The sequence below is a fragment of the Callorhinus ursinus genome, unplaced genomic scaffold (genome assembly GCF_003265705.2).
Source record: "Callorhinus ursinus isolate GAN/ISIS: 27379988/994484 unplaced genomic scaffold, GSC_fseal_2.0 scaffold45, whole genome shotgun sequence".
NCBI classification, from domain to species: Eukaryota; Metazoa; Chordata; class Mammalia; order Carnivora; family Otariidae; genus Callorhinus; species Callorhinus ursinus.
The window spans coordinates 5,448,111-5,475,669 of NW_027397107.1; the positions used below are offsets into that span (position 1 = coordinate 5,448,111).

The 27,559-nt window shown below is 56.7% G+C and overlaps 4 protein-coding genes across 10 annotated transcripts; 3 read left to right on the forward strand and 1 right to left on the reverse strand.

Moving 5' to 3' along the window:
• Positions 1–1,125: 1,125 nt before the first annotated feature.
• Positions 1,126–5,871, forward strand: LOC112839885 (protein shisa-like-1). The gene is made up of 4 exons (XM_025892987.2): positions 1,126–1,266; positions 4,625–4,791; positions 4,990–5,200; positions 5,694–5,871. Exons 2-4 carry the CDS (start codon positions 4,689–4,691, stop codon positions 5,869–5,871), a joined length of 492 nt encoding a protein of 163 aa, XP_025748772.1. The 5' UTR covers positions 1,126–1,266; positions 4,625–4,688.
• HDDC3 (HD domain containing 3) lies at positions 1,578–3,254 on the reverse strand. Of its 2 annotated transcripts, none has more exons than XM_025893129.2 (4): positions 3,098–3,253; positions 2,746–2,801; positions 2,395–2,635; positions 1,578–2,078 (listed from the first exon to the last, which is right to left on the reverse strand). In XM_025893129.2, the coding sequence occupies exons 1-4, from the start codon at positions 3,207–3,209 to the stop codon at positions 1,948–1,950; spliced, it is 540 nt and encodes a 179-aa protein (XP_025748914.1). In that variant the 5' UTR covers positions 3,210–3,253; the 3' UTR covers positions 1,578–1,947. The 2 variants fall into 2 exon arrangements, with proteins under 2 accessions (XP_025748914.1, XP_073738219.1); XM_073882118.1 differs by lacking the exon at positions 1,578–2,078 and adding an exon at positions 2,088–2,274 and having other exon boundaries at positions 3,098–3,254.
• Positions 5,872–5,959: 88 nt separating the features above from the next.
• UNC45A (unc-45 myosin chaperone A) lies at positions 5,960–18,986 on the forward strand. Of its 2 annotated transcripts, none has more exons than XM_025893308.2 (20): positions 5,960–6,088; positions 6,313–6,474; positions 6,712–6,748; positions 7,050–7,225; positions 9,168–9,260; positions 9,616–9,783; positions 10,997–11,165; positions 11,468–11,638; positions 12,656–12,827; positions 13,428–13,728; positions 14,551–14,645; positions 14,844–14,985; positions 15,331–15,471; positions 15,642–15,769; positions 15,904–15,970; positions 16,390–16,503; positions 16,714–16,829; positions 17,636–17,753; positions 17,860–18,015; positions 18,163–18,986. In XM_025893308.2, the coding sequence occupies exons 1-20, from the start codon at positions 6,083–6,085 to the stop codon at positions 18,418–18,420; spliced, it is 2,790 nt and encodes a 929-aa protein (XP_025749093.1). In that variant the 5' UTR covers positions 5,960–6,082; the 3' UTR covers positions 18,421–18,986. The 2 variants fall into 2 exon arrangements, with proteins under 2 accessions (XP_025749093.1, XP_025749092.1); XM_025893307.2 differs by having other exon boundaries at positions 5,997–6,133.
• Positions 18,987–19,292: 306 nt separating this feature from the next.
• RCCD1 (RCC1 domain containing 1) lies at positions 19,293–27,445 on the forward strand. Of its 5 annotated transcripts, none has more exons than XM_073882241.1 (8): positions 19,293–19,584; positions 20,807–20,993; positions 21,079–21,475; positions 21,603–21,724; positions 23,731–23,835; positions 24,202–24,372; positions 24,877–24,906; positions 25,668–27,445. In XM_073882241.1, exons 2-8 carry the CDS (start codon positions 20,819–20,821, stop codon positions 25,883–25,885), a joined length of 1,218 nt encoding a protein of 405 aa, XP_073738342.1. In that variant the 5' UTR covers positions 19,293–19,584; positions 20,807–20,818; the 3' UTR covers positions 25,886–27,445. The 5 variants fall into 5 exon arrangements, with proteins under 5 accessions (XP_073738342.1, XP_073738341.1, XP_073738343.1 ...); XM_073882240.1 differs by lacking the exon at positions 19,293–19,584 and adding an exon at positions 19,718–20,255; XM_073882242.1 differs by lacking the exon at positions 19,293–19,584 and adding an exon at positions 19,718–20,075.
• Positions 27,446–27,559: the final 114 nt, after the last annotated feature.

Sequence of the window (27,559 nt, forward strand, 5' to 3'; positions counted from 1 at the left end):
ATTAACAAGTCTTGTCACCTCCCTGAGCTTCATGTTTTGTCTCTGTAAAATGAAAACAATAGCCGGGTCCTGCACTACTACCTTGTCTGGTTATTATACAGAACAGATGAAGTAACACCTGTGAAGAGGTTTTTTTGTACAACATCAAGCACCCTGTGTGACAGTTTACCCCTGCATTCTGTAAGTAACAGGATTTTCATTAAATGTCCTGAAACCTTAATTTTAAGCCACTTAAAAGCTGCAGATATATATTTTTTATTTGATATTAAATAGATATATATAAACTGCAGGTTTATCATATATACATTTATTAATAGTATAATAAATATACTATATGTTAATAAAGTATATTACTATGCTATTAAGTTATTGGTTTATTAACATTTATATATAAGTATATATGTAAATACATGTATTTAAGTGTAAGGAATAAAGTTTTTAAAAATCCTGTAATCCTACCTCCCCGCAAATTATTTATTTATTTATTTATTTATTTAAAAGATTTTATTTATTTATTTGACAGAGAGAGACACAGTAAGAGAGGGAACACAAGCAGGCGGAGCGGGAGAGGGAGAAGCAGGCTTCCCGCCGAGCAGGGAGCCCGATGCGGGGCTCGATCCCAGGACCCTGGGACCATGACCTGAGCCGAAGGCAGACGCCCAAGGACTGAGCCACGCAGGCGCCCCCCTGCAAATAATTTATTAAACTAAAACCAAAATTCTCCAAAACGTACCACATCCTGGCCAGCCTTAAGAGGACTACACTGAACTTTGGAACTTTGATCCATCTACCTTGGACTATCCTGAAACTCGTTTCCTTTTAAAGTCGCCTTCTTGCGGCCCTTCACCATTTTTTCCTGCAGAGACTGCACCGGGGCCTTCTTTGGGTAAATAACCACCGTGGTCTAGCACGAAATGGCCTTTTGACTTAATTTCCTCATTCCCCAGGTGTATCCTTTCCAAGGGGCCAATAAGCCTCAGGTGCTCGGCAGCGACCAGAAATCCGTCACTTGCAGACCCCAGCGCACGGACGCCACCTAGCGGCCGGCCGTCTCTCCCAGACCCCGCCCACCATAGGCCTCCGGGGGCGGGGCCGCCCGGCGGCCACTTCCGAAGGCGCCCGGAAGTTCGTGTCACTTAGCAACCAAAGGACCCGGCGGCGTGATAGGGCTGAGATCTGGGATGGCCTGCGAACGGCGACGAGTTTCCGGGGGGTCTGGGGTGAGGGACGCGCAGTAACCCCACCGGCCCTGTCCTGTTGCTGCTGGTAAGCAGGTGGCATTCCTTTCCAAAACATCTGTCATCCCGTCCAACTTTCTTAAAGAGGAAGACTACTACCATTTCTTGAACACCTACTTATGTGTCAGGCTCCGTCTGAGACGGGACCTAGTCTAACCCTAGTAATTACACCGCGTATCTCACTGATAAGGAAGCCAGGCTCGGGGCGGGGGCCGGGGGGTGGGTCCGAGGCCCTCAGCGTGAGCGACCTGTCCGCTGGGGGCACGCAGTCGGTACCCTGCCATGCCGAAGGGCAGGCATCCCACCTACCTGCTCCCCATTTGGCAGGCTGAGGAAGGAGCAGCAAGAACTTAAAACTTTACCCCAAATGCTTTATTTTTCCATAATGACTTATGAACTAGTGTTTACAGAAGCCCAAGTCCCCGAGGGGCCAGAGTTCATTCATACCGAATAGCAAACAGCCCCGAGGCCTGGAGAAAGGGCAGTAAGTGCATTAGGATTGGACGGGCTGCATCTGATTTCCTCAATCCAGGGCTCAGCTTAGTCGGCAGGACACATTCAGAGTGAGAAGAGACAAATATTTTTTGGCCTCTCGTATCTGGGCTGAACCAGTCAGGGAGCGAGATGGAAGAGGCAAGGAAAGGCTGGAATAGGAATCCTTTCTGGCCTGGCCAGTGGAGTCTGGGCCCCTGATGGCTCCAAGCCCTGCTCAAAGTGTCAGCCCCCGCTCCTTAAACAGCTGCTTTAGAGCCTCTTCCAACTGTCGGTTTGTTCCCTGAAGCCCCTTCACCACTTGCGCTGCCCACTCGAAGTATTCCTGGACTCGATGTTCAGACCATCCTGCATGAGAATGGACAGAAAACTGCTCACATGGCATCCAGGACAGCATTGCATTTTGCCCACTTCTGCCCACTTCCTGGAGGGCGTGGTGCAGGGCCACGAGATGTTCCCGATGGGATTTGTCCTGAAAACGTCCCCTTGGCCCAGTTACTGCACTTCTACGGTGTGAAAGATCAGAGTGGTCTAGTAGGATTAGCTGGGGGAATCAACAAGAAGGCCCGGGCTCTTTTTTTTTTTTCCATTGGAACTGACCAACCTGTGCCTCCAGAAGAAGGACATCCCTCCCCTTTCCCTCAGAGCAGGTGGGGGAGCGTACCCTCTGGGGTGCAGCGATTCAGGTCCCTCAGATTGTACAGCTTGTCTGCCAGCTTCACCAGTTTAGCCCCGGGACTGCTGTGGGGTGCCTGCTCCACCTGCAGCCGCTTTCTCTCCAGCTTGGGCAGAGTCTTGTCATCTGTTACTTCCTCCACCAGACGCCGCACCTGAGCGCCAAAGTGCAGCTCCACCTCATCCAAGGTGGTGTCTGTGTCCTCCACTGTGTCATGGAGCAGGGCTGCCTGAGGACAGGCTTCCACTTAGCCCTGTGACTCCAGGCAAGGGGTGCCCAGGGCCGAATGGGGTCCCTGATCCCCACCCTAGCCTCCTAGGAGAGAACGAGGGGAGTTACCTGTAACACCACAGTGTCAGTGATTCCCGCCTCATGGGTCAGGATCCGAGCCACACCTGACGGGGCAAAGCAGGAAGTCAGACCTGAGGGAGTCCCAGGCTGCGTGCTGCGGCTTTTGCAGAGCCAGATGTGGCCTCTCACTAGCCAGATGGCCTTTACTCTCTTTGGGTGTCAACTGTGCAGAGGAACAACCATGCCTACCGCCCCGGGTTGTTGTTGAGACTTACACACGGAGAGTGCCCGGCACAAAGCCTGGTACAGAGCGGGTGCTCAATGAGGCGCCCTCCGCGTTCCCTTCCCGGTGCCCACCCCCTAGACACCGCTGCGGTCGCTCCCCGGGCGGTGCGCCCACCGATAGGGTGGTTGATGTAGGGGGTCCCTTCGGGGTCCTTTCGCCGCTGCAGTCGGTGCTTGCGAGCCGCGAAGTCCGCAGCCTCTACCAGCTGCGCGGCCTCGGAGCCCATTGCGCGGGTGGGGCGGGCGACTGACGTCCCGGGAGCCCCTGGAGCCCAGACGGAGTGTCCGTAGCGCCCCCTGGCTCCGCGGAGGCCGGGAGCTGGGGAGTCTGACCCACACAGGTTTCTCTGGAGCTGACATCCTGGCGGAGACAGCAACTGGTGTGGGCAGCTGCCCTCAGCATGGCAGCCCCTGGTTCAGACGATCTGCTGGGGGTGCAAGAAGGACATGGCCTGCCTCCCTGGGAACCCACAATCTCGGGGAAGGAGGAAGACAGTGTTCTCACAGTGTGCTGGATTCAGGGCAGGAAGACACAGGGGACTATGGTACTTTGGAGGAAGGGCAATTCACCTAGCCTCCCGGGGTCAAAGACAACCTCTTCCAGGAGGATCCTCTCCTCCCATGAGAAAACAATCTTCAATGTCAATGCTCTGAAAATTCTCAAAGTGTTCTAAAAATGGTTTTCCCTGCAGGGAGGGACTGGTTGGAATGGGCATGGGAGCCTCACCCATGGGCCCAGAAGACCCTACGGCCTGACCTTCTGGAAACTGGAGCTTACACTAGAAGCCTGCCTAATTGCTTCAGGTTTAGACTCCCGGGCAGCAGTGATGTTTCTGCAAGAACTGTCTTCTTTGTTCTCAGGTGCTGCATTTCTTTCTTGTACCATAACTGTTCCTGCTTCAGTCCCCAGACACCTGCTGTGGGCCCCTCAGATGATAACTGTTGTCATGCTTAATGGGAGCATGGCATTGTAAGGTCTCCATAGACTAGAATAACAACACTGCTGGCTGGTGGCCTTGGGCCTTCTAGAGAAATTCCGTCTCTGCAGATGGCATCTATGAGGTTTAAGGGGTAAGAGAGAACTGGAGACCCTGGAAGAGCTTTTCCTGTGAACTGGTTTGCAAAGTATAGTACTCCAACCAGACTGATAGCTTTTATGTTTTGGCTGGTAGCTGGGGCAGACAAGGGCTCAAGGGAAAAGTTAATGGAAGGACTTGCCCTTGTTTTTCAGCTAGTCTTAGTGGTTGCCATGATTCAGACGTTAAGGAGGGAAGCTCCAAATGCTGTAACTGAGGTCCCTGGGGCCTGAAATGGAACGACCAGAATTCCCAGTGCTTCCACAGCAGCCTGGAAATTGAGAGTGGGTAGAGAGAAACATATCTGGCTCTAAACGCTTGTCTGTTCTTCAGCCTAATGGCTCAACTTCTCTCTCATGCCTCTCTGCTCTCTAGTCTGCTGAACCTTTTCCCCTTCAGCTCAGAAAACCTTAGGCAGCTGGGAGACACAGTCCCCACGTTTTCCAACAGAAGATAGAAACTCGGTCACTTTCATCTCTCTCCAGAGGTCTGTGATAGAAGCTTCAGGTTTGTGTTATTGGCGCCCAGGGGCCGTGTGCTTTTGACTATTTCCCTACTGTCTGCAGCCATGGCTTAGAAAGAGAGATGTTGGGATTCCTAAGACCAGTGCTGAGGTGGAGGTGACCGCTCATGGGCTTTCAGAGGAGGCTGGGCCTTTTGCTGACTGGCCTGACCGTGGGGCGGCTGCTGCTCTTCAGCTGGGTGCCGCTTGCTCAGCCGACCTCTCTCTCAGGTACACCTCCTCTGCGTGCACCCCTCTTCAGGCCCCTACAATCACCGCAGGGTATGAGCTGCTCTGGGCAGCCAGTGGGGGGTGGGGGGGAGCCTAGCCTTTTAATAATGGCTAATCATTTCACTCTCCAGAAGGGTTGGAGTTGGGTGTGGCCAGGCCATTCTTGCCTGTCTCCAGCCCCCTTGCTCCTCCCTTCAGCATTGGCCCACCACACCCACTTGTGCCAGACCACCTGGGACGCTGATGGCCGCTACTACCCCGGTTTTTTCTGTCCTCGGCTCTCTGATACCCCGGAGAAGGCCTACTGCTGCCACCTGCAGGCTGCAGGGGGCTCCTGCTGCACCCGGGCTGAATTTGAGGCCTTGTACCAGGTCAACCTGTCCGCCCTTCCACCCCCACCCATCCTCAGGTGAGAACTCCAAGCCCCAGAGCCACTGGGACACTGGCAGGGTGTTCCAGCATCCGGAGTTCTGTTTTTAAATTCTGGGGCGGGAGGCTTGTAACATACAGACGAGGGGAGGGGCCGACTGCAAACAGAAAATCGCGTGAATACATAATGACAAACTGTTGTGTGAAAGGAAGTTCAGGGGGCTGTGTAAGCGGGTAACAGGGAGCCATTGCATGCACTGTGGGACTGGGGTGAAGTGGGACGGGTGTCAGACTGAGAGGATCTTGTAGTGGGTTACAGCCATTATAGTCGGGGTTTTCAAAACTGAATCTGTCCATGGATGGCTCCATGGCACCTGTGAGCCCCCTGAATTTCTATTTACGAATTCTACATTTCTCCGGGGAGAGGGGTGTCCCGAGCATTCTCCGGACCCTCAGGGGCTCTGTAACCGACAGGCTGCAGCAGCAAGCACGCGGCTGGGGCCAGCACCCTAATACTCTCCCCTCTCCTACAGGGGCCGGGGCCCGCTCCTAGCCCTGGGTCTCTATACCCTGCTGCTCGTGGCCCTGATGACCGCCGACCTCGTGCACTTCTGCCGCGGTCGGGGCGGGGGCCGGCGCCGGGGCCCCTGCCAGCCTCCCTCTGGGTCCTCCGCCGCGCGCCCCTTGCAGGTCCCGGTGGGAACAGACTAGGCGCGCCCACGGCCTGTCTGCACCGCGGACTCGAGCCCCGCCCACCAGAGCCCCGCCCACCGGCGCGCTCTCGCCGTGGCCCCGCCCCTCCCCTGCCTCCGCCTCTGACGCAGGACCGGGGCGGGGCAGCCGACGCCAGATTCCTGAACCGGGTCCCACTCCGCGCCAGAGACTGCGCCTGCGCGCGCCCTGGACACCCCCTTGCTCCGCGATGACCGTGAGTGATCCAGGCACTCCCGAGCCCCGGCCGGTCGCCCCCGGGGTGCGTACGCATCCTCCCGCTCCATCAGCACTTCCCACCTGCTCTGACATTCCCCGGCCTCCTTCTCCCCCAGTCTTGGCCTCCCACGGGACTTGCCCCTGATCCCCGGGCTCCTTTCTCCCAGCTCCCCGGCCCTGGCCTGAGCCCACCCGCGACGTTTCCACCTGTTCCCTCCACAGGCCAGCGCGGTGGAGCAGCTGCGGAAGGAGGGCAACGAGCTGTTCAAATGCGGGGACTACGAGGGCGCCCTGACGGCCTACACTCAGGCCCTGGGCCTGGGTGCTACGCCCCAGGACCAGGCCATTCTGCACCGAAACCGGGCCGCCTGCCACCTCAAGCTGGTGAGGCAGCCGGCTGCTCTTCCTCTGCCCTCCCTGGGCCCGGTTTGCCCAACTCGCTGCTGTTTGGGTCCCGGCTGGGCATTCACCTTCCCAGGCCACCTACACTTACTTGTCTGATGTCTTTTGGGCCTCAGGGTGGTGGGGAATCGAGTGGCTCTAGAGCACAGCCCTGCTGCCCAGCTAGTGCCCTGAAAGGGAGAAGACCAGCCTCTCAAGCTCCTGTTCCTTTTCTTACAGGAAGATTATGACAAAGCAGAAACCGAGGCATCCAAAGGTAGGGGACTGTGGGCTGGGGTGCGGAGCTGTGGGGCTTCTAATGGTGGGCAAGAACTCTGGGGCCACTGCACCTTCACATTTTCCTTTCCCTTTGGCCCCAGAAACACCTCTGCCTTCTTTCTTTCCCACTTCCTCGGGCATTTCCTTCTCTGCAGCTACCCTCACCTTTTCTGAGGCTGGAATACTGAGCCCCACATCTGTCCCCCCCACCTTCCTCGGGCCCTCGAGACCTTTCCCTACTGCTCTTGCCTGGAGACAGTGGCCTCATGGGTGCTGACAGAGCTCCCGTTTGTGCTCAGCCATTGAAAAGGACGGAGGAGATGTCAAAGCACTTTACCGGCGCAGCCAAGCCCTAGAGAAGTTGGGCCGCCTTGACCAGGCTATCCTCGACCTGCAGAGATGTGTGAGCCTGGAGCCCAAGAACAAAGTTTTCCAGGAGGCCCTGAGGAACATCGGGGGCCAAATTCAGGAGAAGGTACATGAATGACCGAGAGAGAGGCAGAGAGAGAGAGACATTGACAGGCGGTAGAGGGACACTGGTAAATGGGTCTGGGCAAAGGGTGTAAACACAGGAGATACTGATGGCAAACAAGCTTATGTATTGATGCTCAGCCTTGCTAGTGGTTAGGGAGAAGCAAATGGAAATAACAGCAAGGTGCTGTCTTTTCGGTGGTCTGTTTGGCAAACTTTTAAAGTATATACACTTTGCTAGAAGAAGGGAGGTAGACGCCTAAGTGGTGGGTTTGCTCATGACTGCCGGAGTCGGTATATATTGGTACAGCTCTTTCGGGGAGTACCTGAACATAGCTCTTAAAATTTTAAACGAGCGTATCCTATGATCCAGTATGTTTACTTGCTGTCTTCCCTGGAGAAGCCTATCCCATGTACACAAGCAGGCGTGTTGTGTATGTTTATTTCAGCCTTGTTTGTTGTAATGAAAAATAGGAGCTTGGCTAACTGCCCAGCAATAGGGGAATGGCTAAATAAATGGCGTGCTGCCCTTACTGTGGACTCCTATATCATAGTTACCAACAATAGGTAGATTTACGTGTATAGACGAGGAAAGAGAATACTTTTTTTGTTTGTTTTTAAAGATTGTATTTATTTATTTGACAGAGAGATAGCGCACAAGTAGGCAGAGCGGCAGGCAGAGGGAGAGGGAGAAGCAGGCTCCCCGCAGAGCACGGAGCCCGATGTGGGGATTGATCCCAGGACTCTGGGATCATGACCTGAGCCGAAGGCAGATGCTTAACCGACTGAGCCACCCCGGCGCCCCAGAAAGAGATTACTTAAATGAAAAAAAGCCAAGTATGCTGTAACACGCGTAGTATGATACCGTTTATGTTGAAATAGTACCCCACGTACACCCTCAAAACAGTACCAAGTTTCTTCTGTGGGCCCACTTGGGTGTGTAAATACGAAGAAAAATATTTTCAGAGATAACGCATCAAAACGATAAGAGCATGACCCACGGGGAAAGGAGTGGGATTGATGGAGTTTTTTAAAGAGATTTTGCTTCATCTATTAACTTCATGATATAGAAAGAGACATTGCTGGTATAGTACATATGTGAAAAGTTACTTTAGGAGAAAAGGACCTAAAGCCCATCATGAACCACAACGAAGCTTGAATTAAGCAGATCATGTGGTGTTACAATACTGTCACAGTGAGAGCAGGTAATATGCTGGCAAACACCTTATTGAAAGGTTGAGACTTGGGAAAGCAGGTCGTTTTTTCCTCCATGCCAGCTCTGTTCAGTCAGCAGGAGCTGCCTGAGCCCTGTGTTGAGATGGATGAGGAAGCAGGTTGGTGGGCCTAGCAGAACGTTCCATGCATGACTGATTGGTCATGTCCGCCATGGATGCAAAGGGGGAAGCGGGGAGTGGCACACGTGCTAGGTACGTGCCACCATCCATGCCCTGGACCGTGGGGCGGGAGAGGGCCTATGATGATCTTGCTCAATTAGATGATTTCTAAAAGTGGTCAGAAAGAGAATTCTGGAGCCCCAGGGAGTGTTTGCAGCTACCTCGTGGCCCGCTGACTCCCTTGCTGCAGGTGTCAATGCTGGGTTGAGTGTCACGGGCAGAGCACCCATGCTGCCACAACATGGAGGGCACCTCCGGGAGGGGGTGGCCCGTGGCTCACAGGGTGCCCTTCCCTTCTGAATGGCGCCGCCCCTACCGCCCGAGCGGGAAGTAGCTCAGAAGGGAAAACAGCCGCGGGACGTTTGGGTGAAGCTGCCAGGCGAGTCTCTTCCTGCCCAGGGTAGCATGGTGCGAGCCCGAAGCCCAGGTGTCCTAGCTGTGCCTCCTAGGGACGGGAGCCAGGCCCTGGGAGGAGCAGAGGGGAGCACACAGGGAATGCGCTGTCTCTGGCGGAAGGAGTGATCTCCTCCATGCCTCATTGGCTTTTCATAGGTGCGATACATGTCCTCGACGGATGCCAAAGTGGAACAGATGTTTCAGATACTGTTGGACCCACAAGAGAAGGGCACCGAGAAGAAGCAAAAGGTATAGGTCTGGAGGGAGCGAGTGGGGGCAGAACTGCCACTACAACCCCACCCCCACCCCCATGGTGCCCTCGCTGTGAGCCTGTGTTGGCCCACCAGCCACTGCTGGCCCGCTGTGGTGCATGGTGCTCCTCGGGCCACGCAGCCGGGCTCCCAGCGAGAACTTACAGGGCCTGGGGCCTGCGTGTGTCCTTTTACTTACTTACTGGAGGAACCCGAAGTTCAGAGAGGTTACATTTATGACACGGTCACTTAGCTGCTAAATGGAAGCAGTGTGGTCCAGAGCTCAGGCTCGCTGCTCACCCTGGCCTGTGCCGTGTGTAGCGTCCACATCATGGTGCGCTTCTTTGACATAGGCTTCCCAGAACCTGGTGGTGCTGGCCCGGGAGGATGCTGGAGCTGAGAAGATCTTCCGGAGCAACGGGGTTCAGCTCCTGCAACGCCTGCTGGACACGGGCGAGGCTGACCTGATGCTGGCAGCTCTGCGCACACTGGTCGGCATCTGCTCTGAGCACCAATCACGAGTAGGTGGGGCAGAGGGGCCAGTGACTACCTCAGTCAGGCTCTCTGTTCCTCCATCCACCCACCCACCCACCCTTCCACCCCTCACTGTATTCCCAGAAGAACGGAAGGCAGAGTACAAGGAGACATGTAATGAGAGGAAAACTTAAAATGGCTCCAAAAAAAACCATCATGATTTGGGATGAACTGGGGCCTGTAAAAAGCGGAAGCAGCCCACTGACACCCTGAGCCCGTACCTTAAGTAGGCTTGAGCTAGGCTTTCCTGGAGCCGGCTCAGAGACGCCTTGTTTGGACTCATTCATTGTACAGTAAAAGCAAGCTCTTGCAAGGAAAGGGGCCCCCGTCCTTCCCTAACCATCAAACTGACATCTGCCCAGCAGCGGTGTCCTCCAGCCAGTGACATGGTCAGTGATGTCACCCACAGCATCTGTACCATCGAGACAGGGACCAGATAGGAGGGGCTTGACCCTGAACTGGTTGTCAGCATAGATGGGACATGTCCGGCACAGACACTTGTGCAAGAACAGTCCTGCCCTGGTGAAGTCCAGTGTTGCCTGTGCTGGCTGGACCCAGGGGGCAGGAACTCAACCCTTGGTTCCTTTGAGAGGTGCCCATAATTCTGAGATCAGAGAGGGCTATGGGATATTCCGTGAAAGCTCTTTAGGCCAGACTCAGGCTGTATTTCTGGGTCTCCCAGGACTAAGTAAAGCCATGAGAATTCCTGTACCTCCTTCAGCCTTCCTGCCCATCCCAGGTGACTCTCTGGGATATCCAGCTTAGAAATGGGCTGGAGAGGCCTTGTTGTCCGCTCCAGGCATGTCCACATCCTCAGGCTGCAGACGGAACCTCCGGGTCACCATTGGAAAGGAACCAGGTGTCCTTGGACTTAGAGTTACGGAGCTTGTCCAGGCTTCTGGGGCTCTGGGGAAACACGAACCAAAGCAGCTGCTCCCGGGGTCACAGTGTTCCTTGTCTCTGATGAGCTGAGGAGAGGTAGTGGTGGATTCCTCTGGAATGTTTCCTTTAGGAAGCTGTTCCCACAAAACAATCCTGACGCTACTCCGGGTCACACTCTCAGTCAGGCCCACTCTGATTCCACTTGGCCTCCCACCCAGATGTTTTTTCCCCTTCTGGCCACACTCACGACCCACAGTTAGGGATCTCTGTGGCTGCCCTGCACCAACTGGAGGCTCTGTCCCCCTTTCTCCCACCCAGACAGTGGCAACCCTGAGTGTGCTGGGAACTCGGCGTATGGTCTCCATCCTGGGTGTGGAAAACCAAGCCGTGTCCCTGGCTGCCTGCCACCTGCTGCAGGTTATATTTGATGCCCTCAAGGAAGGCGTCAAGAAAGGCTTCAGAGGCAAAGAAGGCGCCGTCATTGTGGGTGAGTGGAAGCAGGTCTATGGTCCTTTGGGTGTTGCGATCATGGAGGGGAAGGGACCAAGCCAGCCACGCCAGCTCTTGGGGGACCACACTTGCCACCGCAGGTTGTTCAGGAATATGGCTCAGTGACAGTATTTTATTCCAGATTCGAAGCAATGAGGGTACCTACAGGGAAGGCTGGAGCCCAGCCCAGAGCCCAGGATGCTGGTCTCCCCTTCCTGTGTCTCCCTGGCCTATTGGGAAGGTGAGGGGTCAGGCAGTGTTGCGCAACTGTGGGGCTCACTGATGCCTTCTCATTGCCAGACCCTGCCCGGGAGCTAAAGGTCCTCATCAGTAACCTCTTGGAGCTACTGACTGAGGTGGGGGTCTCCGGCCAAGGCCGGGACAATGCTCTGACCCTCCTGATTAAAGCAGTGCCCCGGAAGTCTCTGAAGGACCCCAACAACAGCCTCACCCTTTGGGTCATTGACCAAGGTAGGTGACCAGTTTTGAAGAGGGGGAAGGAGACTGAACGTATGTTACATCTTGCTTGGGTGACTGTACCCGGCCGTGGGTCTGCACCGAAGTGCACCCTGTGGCCTGCACTGTGGCCTCAGGGACCCAGAGTGAGAGCCTTCAGCCGTGCCCGTGTGCACGTGTGTGCGCATCGAGCAGGCCTGCCAGCCCATCAGCGGGGAGGCTGGATCAGCCTTCTGCATCCGAGGTGTGGCCTAGTGAGTGTGCATTACTTCTGAACTCAGAGAAGAGTTTACGATATAAATTCACACTTCTTGGGATGCCTGGCTGGTTCAGTCAGTGGGAACATGCAATTCTTTTTTTTTTTTTAAGATTTATTTATTATTTGAGAGCGTGCCTGTGATGGGGTGGGGAGGGGCAGAGGGAGAGGAAGAGAATATCAAGCAGCCTCCCTGCTGAGCACAAAGCCAGACGCAAGGCTCGATATCCCAACCCTGAGATCAAGACCTGAGCCAAAATCAAGAGTCGTCCACTTAACCGACAGCCACCCAGGTGCCCCTGGAACATGCGACTCTTGATCCTCAAGTAAATAAATAAAATCTTTGAGAAGAAATACATATGTACATACGTGTACACACATATATATATACGGCAATCAATTGACACTTCTCTTTTCCCTTAAAAGATAAGGAAAGTTTGGCAAAGTCCCTCCATGGGGACGTTTATTGGGTGCTCATCTTTTGGTGTCCCCATAATGCTGTGAAGCCTGGATGTTACTTTCCCCTTTAGTTTTACAGATGAGGAACCCGTGGGCAGGGCCAGTGTGCAGTCCTCCCTCCACGGGCCTTCCCTGACACCACGACTATCTCTGGAGGCGGTGGATCAGCCCCCCAGGCTCTCCGAGCCTGCCCTACACGCAGCTGTCCACGCTGTGTACCCTCGTCTCTGGGAGGCCCTGCTTGTCCGTACCCCTCCCAAGGAACCTCCTCCCTTTTGCCTGCTTTCTGCTGCCTCCATAGCAGTGTGTCTTTTCAGGCCTGAAGAAGATCCTGGAGGTGGGGGGCTCTGTGCAGGAGCCTCCCGGGGAGCTCGCGGTGACCGCGAACAGCCGCATGAGTGCCTCCGTGCTGCTCAGCAAGCTTTTTGATGACCTGAAGTGTGATGCCGAGAGGGAGAATTTCCACCGACTCTGTGAGAACTACATCAAGTAAGGGAGCCAACTCCGCAGCCCATTGCCAGGGGCGCCAACGGGGTTGCGCTCCTTGGGGAGGGGCAACAGTGAAAGGGTTTCAACCAGGAGAGCAGCCTTGGGGAGGCTTCGCAGGGACCACACTTTTTTTCCAAAGTGGCCTCCCCGGGGGACATTCTTTCCATTCTTTCTCCGTTCTGCGCCGCAGCGAACGTCCTCGAGTGTGCACTGTGCATACTGAGCACTTTGGAGTGTCTGTTCTGACACTGCAGTGCAGCACGACAGTCCTGCCCTTAAGGAGCTTCCAGCTGGGACTGTGGACAAATCCTGAAATAAGCAGAGCACTTTTGGATCGTCAGAGTGCAGGAAAGGAGCTAAACGGTGGCGTGAACGAGAGTAACCTAGGTCAGATGTACGATCAGGGGAGGCCCGAAAACCTAGCAAGAGAAAATGGGCTGCTGGTGCCCAGGGGCATGTGCTCGAGGTCCCAGGGGCAGCAGCTTTCCTTGCTGTTCCTGCCCAGGTAGTGCAGATGCCGGGCTGATGGACGGGAAGGGAGGGAAGGAAAGTCCCTTTATGCCGGCCTTGGTGTGACCACTGTTACCCTCTGCCCCTCAGGAGCTGGTTTGAGGGCCAAGGGCTGGCTGGGAAGCTGCGGGCCATCCAGACAGTGTCCTGCCTCCTGCAGGGCCCATGTGAAGCTGGCAACCGGGCCCTGGAGCTGAGCGGCGTCATGGAGAGCGTGATGGCCCTGTGTGCCTCCGAGCAGGAGGAGGAGCAGCTGGTGGCTGTGGAGGCCCTGATCCACGCGGCCGGCAAGGCCAAGCGGGCCTCATTCATCACGGCCAACGGTGTCTCGCTGCTGAAGGACCTGTACAAGCGCAGTGAGAAGGACAGCATCCGCATCCGGGCGCTGGTGGTGGGTTGGGCAGGCCTGCCGGTAGGCAGGAGCAATTTTTTGGGTGGTTGGTGTGTCAGGGTGTGGCTCCAGCACAGCCTGGTAAAAATACGGGATATGTAGGGCCTTGTCGAGGCCAGAGGCATGAGCCCTGGCTCCTTCTACCACAGGGCTCATGGTCAAGTCAGGGACATGAACCTTGTGCAGAGAGGCCCCCCCCCCCCCCCGAGAATGCAGGACAGCACATGCTGCCGCCTGGAGGCGGTGGGAGAAGCTTCAGGAGGAGATGATGGAGGAGGGGGACTGCTGGGCCCGGCTAGTTGGCCAGGCCGGGTAGGGGGGCCTTGTGGAAAGGCTCAGCCTCCAGGTGGCCCCAGATGCTAGAGCTTTGGGCTCTGGTTGGCCTCCGTGAGCCTGCTGCAGCCGTGCACCTTGGGAAGGCTGGTCCTCCTCCTTAGGGCACTTAGTCCTGGGTTTCTCCGTCCCAGAAGGATCTTGCCTTGCTTGAGGCACCTGTCTTCTCCCCACACATGTGTTAGCTTCACCTGTAAAGAGCTCTGTATGACATGGAAAGGAACAGAGCAAATCCCAGTGCAAATCTGGGGGGTTGGGGCCCAGGACCGCGCAGTGGACAGTATGTCAGTCTCTACCAGATGTATGTCACCTGACCACCCCAGTAGCTGATTTGCTGCCAAATGCTCTAGGTAGTAGCCTGGTAGGGATGGGCATGGCCTCCAGAGGGCCCGGCAGAACATCAGGGAGAGAGCCCATGCCAGGTATGGAGGAGCCCAGCTCTGCCTCCATCCCTAGAGACCAACAGCTGGTTCTTGCCTCTTCCTCCAGGGCCTGTGTAAGCTCGGCTCGGCTGGAGGGACAGATTTTAGCATGAAGCAGTTTGCTGAAGGCTCCACTCTCAAACTGGCCAAGCAGTGTCGAAAGTGAGTTATTTGGTGTTGCCACGGCTCCCCACCTGTCAGCTAGGCCTCGAGAGGAGGGTCTGGGTGAAGGATGGGGCCTCCCCACTACACTGCTGTCCGCCAGGCAGACCCTCTTGGATCCTGCCACATGAACTGCTTCATGTGTAGAGGGGAAGCCCCCCTGTTCTGATGGTTGCCCACTACCCTGCATGTCCCCAGGTGGCTGTGCAATGACCAGATCGACGCAGGCACACGGCGCTGGGCAGTGGAGGGCCTGGCCTACCTCACCTTTGACGCCGACGTGAAGGAAGAGTTTGTGGAAGATGAGGCTGCCCTGAAGGCTCTGTTCCAGCTCAGCAGGGTAGCTCCATGGGTTCCTCTAGTCATTTGGGAACAGTATCTGCGATTAGAACTTACCAGGTTTTCTTGGCAGGTCTCAGGCAGTGGCTGTCATGGCCCCAGGGTGGGAGGTTTGGCAGCCTGCGTGGCCACTCTGTAGCCTGGGCCTACAGGGCTGCACCAGCCACGTCAGGCAGGACAGTGTTTCTGGGGGAGTTAGGGAAGTTGAGTGTATGAGCTCCCAAGAGTCTGGGGCCAGGGTGGGCCTGGGAGCTTCCCACATTCATCCTGCTGCCCCGGTGGTGCAGCTGAGGGCGGAAGTGGAGGCCCGGGGACAGCTGCCTGACTGCCCCTCTCCTGCGCGCAGTCCGAGGAGAGGTCAGTGCTCTTTGCGGTGGCCTCGGCACTGGTGAACTGCACCAACAGCTACGACTGTGAGGAGCCTGACCCCAAGATGGTGGAGCTGGCCAAGTACGCCAAGCAGCATGTGCCCGAGCAGCACCCCAAGGTGAGGGAGCCTCTGAGAGGCTTTGGGGGCCTCCACAGCAGCCTCCCGTTTAAGGTTTAAGCGGGTTTCTTCCCCTTTGTGCTCCCGCGCATCAATTGGTGCTCTGAGGAGGGTCTCCCTCTCCCTGTCCAGTCAGCTGGGGCCCCTCTGCTAAGCTGCCTCCTTCCCAGGACAAACCGGCTTTCGTGCGGGCTCGGGTGAAAAAGCTGCTGGAGGCCGGCGTGGTGTCGGCCATGACGTGCATGGTGAAGACCGAGAGCCCTGTGCTGACCAGTGCCTGCCGGGAGCTGCTCTCCAGGTGAGCCAGACCTTGCCTGACTCGGAAGCAGGGGAGCAGGGGGGCCGCCCGTGTAGCTGCTGGCCGTCGCCGAGCCCGGGGCTGGGGCGTGTGCCAGCCAGAGCCCCCTGCCCACCCGCACCATCTCCCCGCAGGGTCTTCCTGGCGTTGGTGGACGAGGTAGAGGACCGTGGCACTGTGGTGGCTCAGGGCGGGGGCAAGGTAAGCTGCCTTACAGACTCCTTCCCAATGGTCTATAAAACATGACGCAGTGGCTGCCACGGCTGAGATGAGGCTGGAACACAGTATGAGGGACCCACAGGAACGTGTTCCTGCTGAGAGCCGTGCTGCCGGGGGCGGGTTTGTGCCCATCAAGATCCGGACTCTCCTCCTTTCTCCCGTGTCGTTGGCCTGCGTGTCCCGTGGCCCAGCCCAAGCTGCGGCTGGCCCCTTAGTGTTTGTGGAAGAGTTTGCGCAGCTTGAGGAGAGGCCTGGGAGAGAGGAAGAGGGTCTGAGCGGGAGTGTCGACAGGCCTGAGGGAGGAGAGAGGTGAGCGCGCCACCATCCGGACCAGGCTGGTGATTTGGGCCTTAGCCTCCAGGGCACATCTCAGACCCTGACGGCTCGGCTCATCCCTACAGGCTCTGCTCCCGCTGGCCCTGGAAGGCACTGACGTGGGGCAGACGAAGGCAGCCCAGGCTCTTGCCAAGCTCACCATCACCTCCAACCCCGAGATGACTTTTCCTGGCGAGCGGGTGTGTGTCCTGCTGCCCCAGCCCTGGCCTCTCCTCCACCCCTCCCTGGGCCCTCCTGGCCTCTGACCCGGGCTGTGGCTCCCCCTTGGGACAGACAGGAAGCCCCGGGGTGGGGAGGGCCACCTTCCTTCCGGAGGTGGCCTCTCACCTTCGGGTTGGTAGGGTTGGTGGGGGCTGGGTGAGTGGCCGTGACAGGTGGCTGTATTACAGATCTATGAGGTGGTCCGGCCCCTTGTCTCCCTGCTGCACCTCCACTGCTCAGGCCTGCAGAACTTCGAGGCACTCATGGCTCTCACAAACCTGGCGGGGATCAGTGAGAGGCTCCGGTAAGGTCCCCAGGACAGCACTTTACAGTTTGAAGAGCACCTTTCAATCATTGCTTGACTTGAGCCTCACGGAGGGCTTCCCTGTAGCTGGGGAGACAGGTCAGGAGGTTTGACTTGTACCGCGGTCCACCAGTGCGCAAGGCCTGGGGCAGTGACAGTGCACGCTCTGGAGTCAGACTGCCTGGGTTCACATCCTGACCTCACTGGTTGCTAGTATGTAACCACAAACGAGTGCTGCTCCATGCCTCAGTTTCCCTCCTGTGGAATGGCATGGGTGTAGCACCTACCTGAGGAGTGGTAGTGAGCTTTAAAGGAGAAAATATACGCAGAAGCACCAAGTATGTAGCACCTGACATGCTCCCGGCAGTGTGGCCAAGTGGTATGCATCAGCTGTTACCGAGAATGGTGACATTGGGCTCCCTGTCTGTACTCAGCCTTGGTTTCTTCTTCTGCAAAATAGTAATACTAAGCATACCTGGCACCCTCACCGTAGGGCCATGGTGAGGATTAAGAAAGAGTCCAAATTCTGGGTCAGGGTAAGTGCTTAAATATTAGATGTTAGCATCACTGTCACCAGCCCCCCAGTCTCCGAACTCCTACCTTAGAGCATTTTCCACGGTCCCATGCTACCTCCTAGGCCTGTTGAAGAAGCTGGCAGCCACTGCAGCTCATACCTGGTGCAGGAGGGTCTTTGGATGCTGCCCGAGAGGTCCTTGACCCGGGGCTCGATTGCGTGGGGATGCATGGGTGGGGGAAGTGGATGCAGGAGCTCTGAGGCTGCTGACCTTTCCACCCTGGCCCCGCAGGCAGAAGATCCTGAAGGAGAAGGCCGTGCCCATGATTGAGGGCTACATGTTCGAGGAGCACGAGATGATCCGCCGGGCAGCCACGGAATGCATGTGTAACCTGGCCATGAGCAAGGAGGTGAGGGCGGGTCCGGGTGGTCATGACGGGCAAGTGCGCAGAGGTACCTGTGCCCCGCCTGGCTTTGCCGCAGCTCACTCAGTCCCCTCCCGTCCTCTGGCCACAGGTACAGGACCTCTTTGAAGCCGAGGGTAATGACCGGCTGAAGCTGCTGGTGCTATACAGCGGAGAGGAGGATGAGCTGCTGCGGCGGGCCGCTGCTGGGGGCCTGGCCATGCTCACCTCCATGCGGCCCTCGCTCTGCAGCCGCGTCCCCCAAGTGGTCAGTGCCTCTTCTTGGCGGGGGAGGGGATGTGGGCCTGGAACGCCCTGCGTGGCGGCCGGTGGGAGGACATCCCAGGGCACGTGGGAGTGTTCCTGCCAGGTTTGAGCCTGCTGCTCGGTGGTGATGCTGCCCTGTTTCCCGCAGACCACACACTGGCTGGAGATCCTGCAGGCCTTGCTCCTGAGCCCCAACCAGGAGCTGCAGCACCGGGGTGTGGTGGTGGCACTGAACATGGTGGAGGCCTCGAAAGAGATCGCCGGCACCCTCATGGAGAGCGAGGTGCTGGAGATCCTGTCGGTGCTGGCTAAGGGCAAGGAGAGCCCCGTCAGGAGAGCTGCTGCAGCTTGCCTGGGGAAAGCGGTGGAATACGGGCTTATCAAACCCAACCGGGATGGAGAGTGAGGGGCTGTCTCACGCACGCGCTACCTGCTGCAGCAGAGGAGTGAGGGCAGACACAGCTTTGGCTGCTGGGGGCTGGGATGCTGAACACTGGCCTCTTCTTAGCTGCCCCTCATGTCCTCTGCGGAATCAGGGACCACAGTCAGTCTTGGCCCTGCTCCACCAGCACTGCCTCCAGCCTCACGCGGCAGGGCCTTCTGTAGTACTGTAGACCGCTGGGAACGGGGAAGGTGCATCCTAACCCAGCCTGCGCGTTCCCAGCATTGGGAAGGGCACCTCAGGCAGCCTCACCAGCTTCGGAGCTTCACCTGAGCCTGCTAGCGGGACCACGCCGGCCGTCTAATAAAAAGTACGTGGAGGTCAGTTGTGCCCCCCGTCCGGAGGCAGGGACCTGGCTGAGTGCACCGCAGAGCTACACAGCACAGCTACCTCTACGGAAGGAATCCAACGGATTCCTCACCCTGGGGCCTGCTGAGTGCTTTTTAATTCTGCTGGAGGATCAGGGTAAACCTAGGACGCGAATAAAAAATCTCTGAAGTCGCGTGGGAATAAATGGCTTTGGACTCGTCGATGCTGGTCCTTCAATACTCTTGTCTCTGTATTGAGCGTTCCCCGTGGCCTCCACTGGGCGGTGCGCTGGATTTGGGGTTGGTGTGTAGTCCTGGGCCGCTCTTCCCTCACGGAAAAATCCTGTAGCTGATCCGGGGGCAGCGAGAGCTCCGCCACCTGCCGGGGCAGAGAGCCGCGAGCACCTGCTTCCGTTCTGGGAGTCCAGAGTGAAGCTCATTGGCTCGCAGAGATGAGTGACAGGCCCCGAGCCAATGGAAGGCCAAACTCGCCGAGGCGCCCGCCTAGTACGACTGCTTCCGGTTGGGCATCAGCCCCTCGGTGTGGGTCGCGAGCTGCCGCCGTCCGGGGCTGAGGGGAATGGCGGGGTGCCCGCGTCGCCGCGGTCGCTCCTCGCCAGCCCCGCAGCTCGGATTCTAACCTGAACTCCGTGCGGGCCTGCAGGGGGCGGGATCGTCCGGCCCACCTCTGCCTCGGGTACGCGCCCACCGGAGGTTACCCCACCTCACACCCGAGGCTGCAGCGGCACAGCGCACACCCGCGGACCGGCTTGTCAGAGCTCGGGCCCGACGGGCCGCGGCCGGGACTGCGGGTACCGAGGTGAGCACCGCCCTGCGGCCGCCCGCCCCGGGCGGTGACGTCACCGCCCTCGCCGGCGATTGGCCCGGGGAGGCTGCGGCAGCCAATGGGCGCCTGGCCCGGGGGGCGGCTCTTCAAACATTTCCTCCGCGGCGGCCGGCACCCGGGTCCTGAGTGACTGCCCTGCATCCCCGCTTTTCCTCCCTCGAGACTGCCCGCCGGGAGGAGCTGCCCGAGGAGGGTGGAGGGCGCGGGGTCAAGATCAAGGTCAGAGGGCCCCTTGGGTTAGGAGCCCAGGTCTGGGTTAAGGAGCTTTGGTCGCGGGAGGGACCCCATAGCTGACTTCAAAGCCGAACATGCTGTACGGAAAAAGCGGCGTTGTTTTTGGAACCACGGGACGGTGTATTCGTTTCCCGATTTAATGTGTGAACTCCCTGGGGGCAGACAGCCGTCTTTCTCATCCGCCCAAGGGAGGGCAACAATACATGCTTGTAGAACGAATAAATGACTAGGTGAGGTCCAGTTGAAATTGTGTTTATATGGGTCCCTTGAAAACCAGTAAGTACCCCTGGACTTTCTAAAGTCAACTCTAAGTACTGGATTTAATAAGCCAGTACTTAACCTTGTGCCTATCGTGGTATGTGCCAGTACGTGAACCGTTTATTTCCATCTGTTCCCCACAGGTCTACAAGGTACGTACAGACAGCACCCTCTCCTATCCCCTGCCTTTGTAAAACTGAAGAAACTGAACTGGACTCAGAAAGCTTAAGTAGATGGACCAACGACACAGGCACCTCTCCCTGCAGAGGCAAACCCGTGAACCCTGGAGCTGGTTGGACCCGCACAGGGCCCTGTCTCCCAAACGCTCTGCTTTGCCCTGGTGGGAAGAGCACTGTATGTGGAGTCGGTGGGCCTTGATTTCGGCCTCTGCCTCTCTTGGTCCTAAGTTATGTGACTGCGTAAGGGTTACTTTCTCTGGGAGTCTCCTCTGTCAAATGGGGGTAATTTTGGTTCCCAAGATGACGTGGGATAATGTGCCTGACACTGGGAGCTGGAGGGGCTCACCTCCTAGGACGACGTCTAAGGGAGAGGCCACTTAAATACCTGGTGCCTACTCTGTGGAGCCATGGGCTTGCTTGAGTCCAAGGGAAAAGACCGGGCAAGTGCCCCCATTCTAGGCAGCCCAGAATCTTCCTCGGTCTGGTGGCCTTCCTGACCCTGTCCCGCCTCCCACCCCATTCAGGTGGCGGCCAGCATGGCCGAGGAGCGCCGGGGGTCCTGGTTCGGCTTCGGTTTCTGCGGCTTCGGGCAGGCGCTGGGCTCGGGGCGCGGGCGCCAGGTGCACAGCCCCGAGCCGCTGCGGACACCGGGCGCGGGCGCCGACGTCCGCCGCGTGAGCGCCAGCTGGAGCTACACCGCCGTCGTGACCCGTGAGCGCCCCCCTCCGTCCCACTTCCGCCCCCGGCCCCGGGCGCGTGGCCCGGCCGCTCCCCAGCCCGCCCTCCGCTCTCGCAGGTGGAGGCCAGGTGCAGCTGTCGGGCGCGGCGGACGGCGCGGCGGGCGGCTGCAGGGACGCGTGGGCCTCGGAGGCGCTCCTCGTGGTGCTGCGCGCCGGGCGGGGGCTCGGGCCCGGGCCGGAGCTGCAGGCCTGGGCGCCGGGTTCCGCGCTGCGCGGGGAGCCCCTGTGGACCCACACGCTGGTGCCGGAGGCCGAGGGGGCAGACGGCGCGGGCGGTGAGGCCCAGGCCGGGGCGCTGCCCCTGCTGCCCGGCGCGCGCGCCTACGTGAGTCCGCGGCCGCCCTTCTACCGGCCTCTGGCCCCGGAGCTGCGGGCGCGCCGGCTGGAGCTGGGCGCCGAGCATGCGTTGCTGCTGGACGAGGCGGGCCAGGTGTTCTCCTGGGGCCAGGGCAGGTGAGGGGGGGCGTGGCCGGATGTGGGCGCGGGGCGGGGGCAGGTAAACGTGGCTCCGAGTGGGGACCCGTGCGTGGGACTGGGGAAGGAAGGGGAGGAGGACCTGCTTGGGCTCTCGCTTGCGCAGGCACGGACAGCTGGGCCACGGGACTCTGGAGGCCGAGCCGGAGCCGAGGCTGCTGGAGGCGCTGCAGGGCCTTCCCATGGCTGAGGTGGCCGCCGGTGGCTGGCACTCCGTGTGTGTGAGTGGTAAGTGACATAGTGCCTCCCCGGACAAACTCAAGGTCTCCTAGGCTCCAAACCTTCCTCCTCTTCCAGTGTTGGTGGGTAGTCTAGCCAGGCCTCCTTCCACGTTCATCCCATATTAATCAGCCGGGTCTTGGAGGACTCCTCAGGGCCTCTCAAAGTCAGCCCTCTGCCCGGGCCATTACCCACTCGCACCGTGACTGGTGCAGATGTTTGCTGTCTTCTGATAGTGGGCTCCCTACCTCTCCCAGGCCTCGGCCGCCAGCCAGGGCTGCGATTCTAAAACACTCTGCAAGGGCGCAGGAAGGGGTGCGGAGGCAGCTGAGCTGAGGAGAATGGAGGAGAAAGGGTGCAGGGCGTCAGGCGGCCATGACGTGTGGCACACAGTGGACACGCAGATGTCCACAGGGAGGATAAAGGTGGTGAGGGTGAGCCCAGAATGAGGACCTTCGTTTGGGATCAAAGGTCCACCCACCGCCCTGGCGGGCCACCCACCGCCCTGGCGGGCCACCCAGCTGTAGCTGATTGCTAGGTGGTTGAGTGAGGCTGGGAGCAGGCGGTCTTTGCAAGGGTCTGCACCTGGGGCTCTGGCTGCCGCTTCTATCCCCGGGGGTGGGGGGCAGCTTTAAAAACATCGTGTGCCTGCACCGCCACCCCCATAGTCCTCTGTCATGGGCCTGGCTTGGCAGCGACGCGTGGAAACTACTGGACCGGAGGGACGGGAGGAGAAGACTAGAAACAGCCAGGTGGGAAGTCTCCCACTTCAGGTTGCTAGAAATTTGAGGTCTTGAGTTTTTTAGAGTGTTTGGAGCACAGATGCTTCAGGCCAGACTTGCTGGGTTCAGATCATCACTTTGCCCCTTGTGACCTTGGGCAGAGCACTTCACCTCTTCATGTGCACTGTTTTCTCATGAATAAAACGGGGATGTTGCCCTCTAACCCTCTGTAGGGCTCTTCTGAGAATTAAATGATTATATTGAAAAGTGCTTAAAATGCTGGCACAAAGTGAACACTTGATTAAAAATGAGCTGTCATTAGTGAATTTTTACATGAGAGGCAGGGAAGGTGAGAGCTTCCAGAAGAGGCTTTCACTGGGACCAGTGGTGGGTGGGGCTGAGGAAGGGTGTCGTGGGCTCAGTGGGTTTGAAACGGAGGCCGTTGGGAATTTCCAGGGATACATTTCTGAAGTGTGTGTGGTGGTGTGTTCCATGAAAGTTAAGTTTATGCGAAGCAACCTCCAAAGGAGTTCTAGACCAAAGAAAAAGGTCCACAAGTCCAGCTTGACAAGAAACGGTTTACTAAAGGAGCTTCCGGACTCGTCTTGGGCGGCTGCAACACAGCTGTGACCACAGCCCCCTCCCGTCAGACCTGCTTTGATAGCCCTAGAGGCTGGGAGCCCCTGCTGGGCGACCACCCGGGAGGAGAATGTGCGAGAACAGTTCCGTGTCTGACCCCTCTCCAGAGCAGAGCCAAGGACCTTATGCCCTAAGGGTGTTCTTAGGGTCTATTATGTGTGTTATTTAAAAAAAAAGAAAGTGTGTCTGGGGGCTGTTCTCAAGGAGGCTTCGTTGGGGCCTCCGAACTGTCCTCATGGCAGCGTCGTCATGGCAGCGCTGTGCAAGATGGCGTTCGGCAGGTTCACATGTGGGAGGTGGACAGCTTGGCCACAAGGGCACAACCAGCTTGGATCGGCCCCGCCGTGTGGAATATTTTGTAGATAAGCAGTTCCAAGTAAAGGGGGCAATTTAGCAACAAAGGGAAAAAGTGAAACTGGAGAGGAAGATCCAGGAGACCCTGTTTAAAGAAAAGGACGCCGGAAGCACTTGAGGGGGAAGGGAAGCCTGTAAGACCAGGAAGCTGCTGGGGCCTGTGGGAGGCACTGCCCGGAGGGCTGCCTGGGCGGGGCAGCATTAGTGGGTATGCGGGTGTTTGGACGGATTCAGGGGGCTTAGGAGGGTGAGGGTGCGGTTCACAGTCTGCTTAATGGGTCCCCTGCACCTCTTTTTTAGAGACTGGGGATATTTATATCTGGGGCTGGAATGAGTCCGGGCAGCTGGCCCTGCCCACCAGGAGCCTGTCAGAGGATGGAAAGACAGTTGCAAGGGAAGGTGAAGGTCAGTTCTTCCACGCATGCTTCTGTCCTTCCTGACTCCTGGCCACATGCTGGCCTGAGACCTTGTAGTGTTCAGAAGGGACACGGGACATCCTTGGGACCCCAGGACCCTCTGTAGGACTCCGGGCTCTGGGGAGGGATGGGGGTACGGCAGGGCTGATGCCAGCCTCCTCAGCGCACTCCCCCCTGACCTGTCAACTCCAGCGCTTCTGGGGAACGTGGGGGCTGGGAGCGGCAGCCGTGGTGTCCACGGCAGGGGCCTCGTGGAGCTGTCGTGCCGCCTGAGGTCCTGGATGGCTAAGGTGTAGCCAGTGCTCCACGTTACCAGTCACGATCCTCCTCACTCTCTCTTGCTGCTTCTCTGAAGCCAGTGGACTGAATGAAGGTGGCCCCGAAGTGAGGAGAACAGCCGGGGGTGAGGAGGGAGCCCCGGCCCCCTTCATAGCCCTCCAGCCCTTTCCAGCTTTACTGGATCTCCCCGGGGGCGCAGATGCAGTCAAGGCCAGCTGTGGCTCCCGGCACACAGCGGTGGTGACAAGTGAGTAGGGGCTGGGCGGGCGGCCGACGATGGAGCAGGAAGTCCTCCACCCCATCCCTTAGCTGGTGCTGCAGAGAAGGCTGTGATCCCCTTAAAAACTTCGACTTTTAAGTGTCTCTGAGAAGTACTGAGTAGCCGCCTCCTTCAGTGAAAACAGCCCCAACCCCCATGGGGCTTTAACAGTAGCCCCCCAACTGTCAGGCCACGAAGGCCCCTCCTTCTGGAAGGATGCTAGTGTTTGCCGGCCGCTTGGTCTGAGCGGTCCAGGTGCTAAGCCCCCTGAACTCGGTAGCTGTGAGAGCCAGGCCCATCAGTTGGCATCCAGGAAGGTAAACTTCCACCTGCATCCTTTCCTGCCCCGGGTGTGATTAGACAGTTGTTAGAGAATATGTTGTGCTATGCCAGGCAGAGCTCAGGACACTTAGAAGGTGCTGGCTCTGGACCGTGGCAGGTCATGCTAGACAAATGCCTTGTGACAGCCCCTTACTGTCCTTCTGGTTGTAGGAACTGGGGAGCTGTACACCTGGGGCTGGGGTAAGTAAAAGGTTTGTTTGTGTGATGCTTAAACCAGGGGAGGAAGGGGCCCGGGGGCAGAGGGCAGGAGATAACAACCACGCAGCAGACGGAAGCAGGGGCCTCGGCCTGACCCCTTGGAAGTCTGGGATGGAAATGCTACATATTCCCTTGCCTAGAACAGATCTAAGCACACCAAAGTCAGAGACCACATGGGAGAGAAGTAGATATTAGTACTTCCCGTGTATCTTCCTGAAAAACTGTCTTGAGGGAAGAGTTAGGCAGCATTTATGACACTTCTGTTGATCTGGCACTGGGTAGTGTCTGGGGTTAGGAGCAGAGAACCTGGAAGAGCATCTTGCCTGGCGTGGCTGGTGGCAGCTGCCTCTTGGGGACCTGGCCTGGCCCCGAAGGCTCTGTGGCTCTGGCCTCCTGAATTTCCAGAGCAGACACCGGCGGGGTGGTGGCTCAAGCCCTGCACTTTGGTTGATGGGCTGATTTTCCTTCCTGGCGGGGGAAAAGCCCCAAGGCCCGGGGGTGGGGGGAGGATGGCCCAGCAGCTCGTTTCCCTTTAGGTAAATATGGACAGCTTGGCCACAAGGGCACAACCAGCTTGGATCGGCCCCGCCGTGTGGAATATTTTGTAGATAAGCAGCTCCAAGTAAGGGCCGTGAGCTGTGGGCTCTGGAACACGTACGTGTGCGCTGTGGAAAGAGGGGAGAGCTGACGGCCACGGGTAAGGGCGTGAAATGAACGTATAGTCAATGATCCACTCACACCAGTGAGACTCACCCCAGCCGAGGAAACCATTGCCGGCAGCCCAGAGGCCCCGCGTCCGCCCCGCCCCGGCCCTGTGCCCTCACCGGAGAGCCGCGTCGTCAACTTCGTCCTCGTGTTGGTGACACCTAAGGAGCTTTGGAAGGGCATGCCCGAGGCCAGCGCTGCAGGAAAAGTGAGAGCCGAGCCTCTGGGCGCGGAGCCTGGAGGGGGTAGATTTTAGAGCTCCCCCAGCGAACCCAAGGTGATCTGAGGTTGTGCCAAGATTGGGGACCAGCAGGGGTCATCCTGGGCATCTTTTGTTACCTATTTTCGCTTAGCGTTGTATCACCCTTGTGCGCATCCTTGTTCAGTAGAGTTTAGTGTGTTTGCTTTGAACTTTATGTAAATGAAATCATTTTGGGTGTGTTCCTTTGTGTCTTATTATTCTTCTGCCTTGCGCCCTGCAGTTCGTTCATTTTTAGTATTAACGGTATTCCATTGTGTGAATACACCTCCTTATATATTCTTTTGTTGGTCATTTGTTCTTTTATTGAGTTAAAATACACATAAAAGTATATTAGCCATTTTTAAGTGTGTATTTCAGTAGTAGTAAATAAATTCACATTGTTGTGCAGCCAACACCATCAACCCGCCCCCCCATAATTCTCTTCATCTTGTAAAACTTTTTACCTGTTGGGGCGCCTGGGTGGCTCAGTCGGTTAAGCGACTGCCTTCGGCTCAGGTCATGATCCCAGGGTCCTGGGATTGAGCCCCGCATCGGGCTCCCTGCTCAGCGGGGAGTCTGCTTCTCCCTCTGCCCTCCCCCCCGTTTGTTCTCTCTCTCATGCATACTCTCTATCAAATAAATAAATAATAAATGTTAAAAAAAAAAAACCTTTTTACCTGTTAAACAGTAACTCCCCACTGCCCTCCCAGCCACCACCATGATACCTTCTGTCTTTCTGATTTTGACTACTTTGAGCCCCTCATATTAATGGAATCATATAGTATTTATCTTTTTGTCACTAGCTTATGTTACTTAGCATTATGTCCTCAAGTTTCATCCATGTTGTAGCATTTTGCAGAATTTCCTTTTCAGGACTGAGTAGTATTCCATCGCAAGTACTGACCACATTTTGTTTATCCATTCATCAGTTGATAGACACTGGGTTGCTTCTGTGTTTTAGCTACTGTGAATAATGCTGCTATGAACATAGGTGTGCAAATATTTCTTTGAGACCCTATTTCTAGTCCTTTTGGGTATATACTCAGAGGTGGAATTTCTGGATCATATAATTCTATTTTGAATTTTTCTATGAGCCTACATACTGTATTCCACGGAGGCTGTACCATTTTGAATTTCTACAACAGTGTATAAGGTTCCAGTTTTCCTACATCCTTGCCCAACACTTCTTTTCTGTTTTTCTTGATAAATCGCCATCCTAATGGTTATAAAATGCTATCTCCCTGTGTTACTGATTTGCATTTCCCTAATGATTAGTGATGCACCTTTTCATGTGTTTATTGCCATTCATATGGAAAATGCCGATTCAGACACTTTGGCTGTTTTTGATTTATTTGGGTTTTGTTGAGTTTTAGGAGCTCCGCCTGTGTTCTGGATATTAATTCCTCATTGGATATGTGATCCGAAGATATCTTCTCCTGTGGATTGCCTTTTTACTCTGTTGATAGGGTCTCTGGTTGTAAAAAAAAAAAAAAACTTTAATTTTCATGAAGTCCAACTTGTTTTTCTTTTGTCACCTGTGCCTTTGGTGTCCTATTAAATTATTGCCAAATCCAATGTCATGAGGCTTTTGTCCTGTGTTTTCTTTCAAGAGTTTTATTGTTTTGGGTCCTACATTTAGGTCCTTGATCCATTTTGAGTTAATTTACATATACGATGTTAAATAAGGGT